The sequence below is a fragment of the Xenopus laevis genome, chromosome 5L (assembly GCF_017654675.1).
Source record: "Xenopus laevis strain J_2021 chromosome 5L, Xenopus_laevis_v10.1, whole genome shotgun sequence".
Taxonomy (NCBI): Eukaryota; Metazoa; Chordata; class Amphibia; order Anura; family Pipidae; genus Xenopus; species Xenopus laevis.
The window spans coordinates 134,678,666-134,684,874 of record NC_054379.1 but is presented as its reverse complement, the minus strand read 5'-3'; the positions used below and the strand labels follow the sequence as shown (position 1 = coordinate 134,684,874).

Below are 6,209 nucleotides of genomic sequence, written 5' to 3'. Positions count from 1 at the left end.
GTTGAGGTGCCCAAATTTATGCACCTGTCTAATTTTATGATGCATATTGCATATTTTCTGTTAATCCAATAAACGTTATGTCACGGCTGAAATACTACGGTTTCCATTAGGCATGTTATATATTAAAAGGAAGTTGCTACTTTGAAAGCTCATCCAATGATAAACAAAACTCCAAAGAATTAAGGGGTTCCCAAACTTTTTCATACGACTGTATAATGAAATAAGGTCATTAGTAATATTCTGTCTGTGGATGAACACAATGTGACCTATGTGTATAGACACACAACCCAGTGGATTAGTCATCTTCAGAACAAGAAATAAGATTAGGCAGTTTTCTTTTTCATTGTTATTTCTTGCTCAAATTACATTCTGCATTGCATACAAAAACAACTCCTTTCTTGACAAACTGTACACATAGAAATATCCATTTTATACTGGGACAGGGTGGAAGGAGAGGATGCCAACTCCAACATGAGAGCAAAAGTACTTAATAGAGACATAGGAAAACCAATGTGTTGCTTTGTGATTGTTCTCCACGAGGCTTTCAATCTTTGTTTGACAGACATGTTTTCAGTGCATCCAGCTACTGTGTGCAAGGTCAGACATCTCCAAAAGAGGCTCCTCCTAATAACGGACACTGCTGTAGCGTCCTGTTTAAAAGTCACAATAAGTTTGGTCCAATATGGACTTGGAGACAGAGGTGGAAAGAGTCATTGCACTGAATTAAGTAATTCCTACCGACTCCTCCCACCCCCACCACTGCTGCCACTTCCCCTGGGTCCTGCTCTCCATGACTGATTGGAGTTCATGTTGCTGTTTGCCCTAGAGCCCCCTCTTCCCCAGCTTCCTGTTCCACGTGTACCCCGAGATGAGCCCTCCTCCTGCTCCTGGGAGCTAGATCGGCTTGGCCGTTGGGATCTTAATGAAGGGCCTGAGCTCTCACGGGCTGCTGTGAAAAGCAAAGAACTGGTTAAATATATGCCATTATACCTTCCATATTTTAAACATCTTTAAATTCAATTTATACATAGTGTTACTAAAGAACCTTATTTGGATCAGGCTTAGGAATAACAAACGATGCCTGACTGCATCTTCCGATTGATATAAACAGTGTAAGAATGTCTGGACTGGAAAGGAAAGTTGTGCACTTTGTGAGAATTGAAGGCGTGTTTTCGAATTGTTAAAGGCAGTCACTATTTTGCACAGGGGTATCAAATTACTTTAAAATTAAAAGAATTATGAAAGAATTTCAGCTGCATCAGAAAAGAATGTGACAATTTTTCTGGTGTTTTGTCATGCTCACCTTTTACAGGTTCTTCCGGAGGTCCCCCTGCTGTGTCCAGATCCCTGTGGTCAGGTGTACCAGGGCCATCATGCCAGGGCCTTTTGCGTGGGGGTAAGGAAGCCATGTCCATGCCCTGAAGTGAAGAAGATCGCTCCCTGCTGGCCGGGGAATGACCATCAGGAGTTGGAATGTCACGGCGAGGACTGTTAGGAAAGTGCTCCGGTCCTGATAAAAAAAAATGGATTAACAGTAAGGAAGATGCACACAGACATCAGAACTTGAATTGCCTGATGCAGGGTGTACAACTACTTAATATTTATTAAGAAATAGAAGAATCAAAAGTCAGCATTTAGATTCCGTTAAATAAACCATTAGTGACTTATGATCACTAATCATTCGTTTGTGTCTGTTTTGATCGTAGTATTGTATTTCAAAGAAAATGTGACTCTTGTGCTCAGAGGTGTCACTGATGTACTTTAACATAAAGTTGCTTTAACACATTTCTCTGATTTTACATTTTCCAGCATTTTTTTTTCTAGTAAAAGCATAAAACATGGAGATAATTGCAAATATGCTATTTTATTAGTATCTACTAAAACCTCTAATTTTGACTTAAATTGAAAGGAGTGCTGAGAAACCTACCTGCTTCTCTTGATTCTCGGGACTGATGGTTAGGTCCACGCTCTGATCCTGAGAATTGTTCTGGGGTAGGAAGCAGTCCTTTTCTTACTTCTGCCAAGAAAAGTTTTTTTTTTTTCCTTTAGAACCAAATTTATTTAATTTTTCCAGTAACCGCTGTAATGTCCCTCTAACCTCTAGTGGCGCAGTTGTGACAAACATGCATCTTATACATGGTTGTAACTATATTTACATACAGAAGTGCTATAAATCTGCATTCCACTTAGAAGTAAAAGTACAGGAAGGGAAAGCCTCTAGCTAAATACATAAGGGACTATAGGGCCTTGACTTATTTATGAATTCAATATATAGATAAAATATTCATAATAAGTGAAGTAGCTCTGGAAAAACTGTGAAAAAAGGACCATATATTTATATAACATTGGTGTTCCTCTGAGCATAAAATGCAATATGATAAAGGTCTAGCACTACTTCTGAAAAGTACGCCAGATTTATGTTGGAAGTTACACCAGGACTTTGCAAAATCCAGTGAAAAGAAACAAGGTCACATAACTGTAGCAATCTTCTACTGAAACTGAAGTTTGTAAAATTTCATAAGAAATGCATTCTAATTCAGTTTTTTCAACTTTTTTTTTTATTGGTCAAGTAAAAATTAAATGGAATTATGAACAAGTTTGTAATAATGTGACTACACATCAAAAAACCTTGAACAAACCTCCCGCACCGAATCAAATGCCTCACAATCCACACCTTTCGACATACATCATGGTATGATATGGAACCCCTCAAAAACCACCCTCTGATCATGGAATCATCCCAATACCTAGCAGTGTTACAACAAGAATCAATACAACCCGATACTGCACCTCCCAGAAGTCACCAAACTAACAGATTATTGACATCTTATCTAAACTAATCCTCATAGGATCTACCCCCCCCCATGCTATTTGCCATAACCGAGCTGAATTCTTAAATTGTTATTGACATGTTTATATTTATTATCATAATCACTGTGATATCTGCTTCATGGAAATCTGTAAAAGTATGTCTTGTGATTTTGCTTTGTCACTTCAAATAAAAACAAGTTATAAAAAAAAAAAACCTTGAACAAAATGCTTTTGACACCACACATCCTATCAAGTGTGTAATGTATCTGTGATGTCGAAACAAGCTCTTCAAATCTTTGCATACGTACCCCTTTGGGAGTCTCGTCCACGCCCTCTGCCTCCATCTCTGCCCCTTAATGGTTCATCCGTGGAGTCAAAGTTGTCATCAGGACCAAATTCCTCTGGGTTAGAAAACTCTTCTCTTCCACGGGAGCCACGCCCTTCACGCCTTTGTGGTCCAGCCCTGTGAAAACTAACATAATAGGATATTTGAGAATCTGAAAAAATCTCCATAAAATTGGAATTGAGCAACTTCTGAATCCACATGATTAAATATCCCTGGTGCAATTTAGTGTGTCTCCCATAAAAAGGATGCCTTATTTCATGGTTTTCATAGTGTAGCCTCGCTTGCAGTACTGAGAAGGCTGGATAATGCACTGAGATGTTCTATTTAAACTAGGGACGCACCGAATCCACTATTTTGGATTCGGCCGAACCCCGTTTTCTTTGAAAAATATTCGGCCGAATACCGAACCCAACTCTGAAATCATAAAATCAAATTGACTCAAAGAAAAAACAAAATTTATAAGATGAAAGTTTTAATTAATTTAAAGATTTAATTTTAATTTCAATTTTCATTGTTTTCACAAATGTTATGGTGAAGGCGTCAAACACAGAATTTCACTTACTCTTCATCTCTTTGTCCTCTTAGCCTTACATCTTCAGATTCTCTAGAATATCTCTCCTCTGAATGCCTTCTACCCTCCCAGTGGTTTGAATCTCTGTTCTCTCTGTCTGGAAAATCTCTGTGGTTAGGAGGAAACTGTGAGCCAGATCCTCCACGTCTCCACTTTTCATCCTGAGAGGAAGTACCTCCACCTCTTCCATCAAATTCGCGTCCTCGGGGGCCATATCGATCATCTGGAGGAAAATCTTCTGGTCTCTCATGAGAATCAGAACGAGGGCCCCGCCTATCAGAAGGTCCTCTGTTGTCCCGGGAATCATTCCACTCTTGTCCACCAAGGAATTGGCCTCGATCAGGGCTTTGCTCATGCCTTCGTTCTGGCTGTGAGCCTAACTGATGGTTTGGAGGACCACGGATATCACCTATACATATAAATGTGTATTGAAATATATAAAATATATATGGAAAGTCCCATTACCATTGTACTAATTCCATCATTTATTCCTGAACCAAGATTATCTTCAAAAGGCTCAGAACACAACACGGCTCCCAAGATTTAATACAAAATATACTTGTTGGGAAGGTGTTAAGTCAGAAATCATTTAAGATTTAGATTTTGGACACTGATGGGTTCTGTTTAACTCTAAGGACATTTCAATGAATAAAATCGGACCTTTTGCCAATTTAAAAAGTCCTCTGAAGTTGTCTAGATCCATGTCAAGCATTTTGGGAAATTCTACAAATAAGACTTGTCCTTGAGGGTATAAGCTGAGAAAGCACTACTGGAAGAGCCACCATGAATACTGATTAGCATCAAATAAGTGCTCTCTCCTGCAGGTGTATGCAACAACCTGCCATGAAATGACAAAAATCACGTATTTTATGTACGGAGATCTTTTCAAAAAATTTTAAATGATTTTTTATTTAATCCAGACAAAATGTAGACATCTATGCAGCTGGAGAAACAAAATAAAAATTAGAAGACGGTACCTTTGTTGGGGCTTGGACCTTGATGGCCACGTCCTTGTGAGCTCTGTGATCCTAGGCCAGGGATTAGAGGCGGTGGGGCCTGACCCTTTCCACTCTACACAGAAAACAAAAGCTTAGTCATGATTTTTATTATGTGGTTTTTATTCCTAAATAACACTGCAAATAATTCACTCTACAATATAAAATGTTATTCCTGAACCAGCAAGTGTATATTTTTTTTTTTAGTTGTAATATTGGTGTGTAGGCAGCTATCTCAGGTCATTTTGCCTGGTCATGTGATTTCAGAAAGAGCCAGCACTTTAGAATGGAACTGCTTTCTGGCAGGCTGTTGTTTCTCCTACTCAATGTAGCTGAATGTATCGCAGTGGGACCTGGCTTTATCTATTGAATGCTGTTCTTAGATCTACCAGGCAGCTGTTATCTTGTGTTAGGGACCTGCTATCTGGTTACCTTCCCATTGTTTTATTGTTAGGCTGTTGGGGGGAGAAGGGAGGGGGTTGATATCGCTCCAACTTGCAGCACAGCAGTAAAGAGTGACTGAAGTTTATCAGAGCACAAGTCACATGACTGGGGGCAGCTGGGAAACTGACAATATGTCTAGTCCCATGTTAGATTTCAGAATTAAATATTAAAAAAAAATCTGTTTGCTCTTTTGAGAAATGGATTTCAGTTAAGAATTCTGCTGGAGCAGCACTATTAACTGATGCATTTTGGGGGAAAAACACTTTTGTCCATGAAAGTATCCCTTTAAAGACAGCTCTTCTCATAATAACATAATTACCTATAAACATGTAATGGTAACAGTCTTATTCAATTTACAACATTCCCTATGTCATATCTGTGCTCCGGCAACATCATCAAACATTCCTTACTACTGTATATATCAAGAAAGATATTTGTGTGCTCTTTGTACTTATGCTTAATTTGATCCCCACACTTGTCAAAAAAAAATGCTTCATTTTAGATAAATTCAACCAGATTGCACTGGAACTGTGTAGGGGAATTTTTAAGTGTTGCCCTTACACATTCCGGTTCGAATTTTTCGTATGCGTTTAAACTTTCGGTTAAGTGTTCAATCTTGGGGTATAGTTTTCCTTTTAAATGAAATGCCACGTTTGCGATAAGCCTCTTAAGTGACAAACTTTATGGATGGAGCTGCATTTAGCATTTGGAACAACAGATTGCAAATTAGGCCGATTTAAACATTATATAGAATGCAAAGTAAAAAAAAGCTCCCACATCTGATAAACAGAGCACGGCTTTGTTAAAAGGCCAGTATACCCCCTTTTTCAACATGAGTGCAATGTATAGGGCTTGTGCAGAGACTTTTCTTCTATTGTTTTAATCCCCAAAAATGTGGAGATGTTATTTCATGAGACAAACAATATATAAACCTTTAACTTATTTTGCAGTGGAATTCGAGCACACTAGCCTTTGAACGTTAACCAGACACCACACAATAGAGGTGAATATTTGATTTTTTAAATTTAGAATACCTAGAATT

At 38.4% G+C, this 6,209-nt stretch overlaps 1 protein-coding gene across 3 annotated transcripts in view; it reads right to left on the bottom strand.

The window, feature by feature from the left end:
* Nucleotides 1–331: 331 nt before the first annotated feature.
* The window catches only part of wdr33.L (WD repeat domain 33 L homeolog), a 55,691-nt gene continuing 49,813 nt past the window's right edge, over nucleotides 332–6,209 (bottom strand). For 2 of the 3 annotated variants that reach the window (XM_041563406.1, XM_018263845.2), the window contains 6 exons: nucleotides 4,706–4,799; nucleotides 3,720–4,137; nucleotides 3,120–3,283; nucleotides 1,928–2,017; nucleotides 1,304–1,510; nucleotides 332–949 (listed from right to left, as the gene is read on the bottom strand). In XM_041563406.1, the coding sequence (XP_041419340.1) occupies nucleotides 735–949; nucleotides 1,304–1,510; nucleotides 1,928–2,017; nucleotides 3,120–3,283; nucleotides 3,720–4,137; nucleotides 4,706–4,799 (1,188 nt within the window). In that variant the 3' untranslated portion in view covers nucleotides 332–734. The remainder of the gene's footprint in view (nucleotides 950–1,303; nucleotides 1,511–1,927; nucleotides 2,018–3,119; nucleotides 3,284–3,719; nucleotides 4,138–4,705; nucleotides 4,800–6,209) is intronic. The other variant, XM_018263847.2, reaches the window with a different exon arrangement.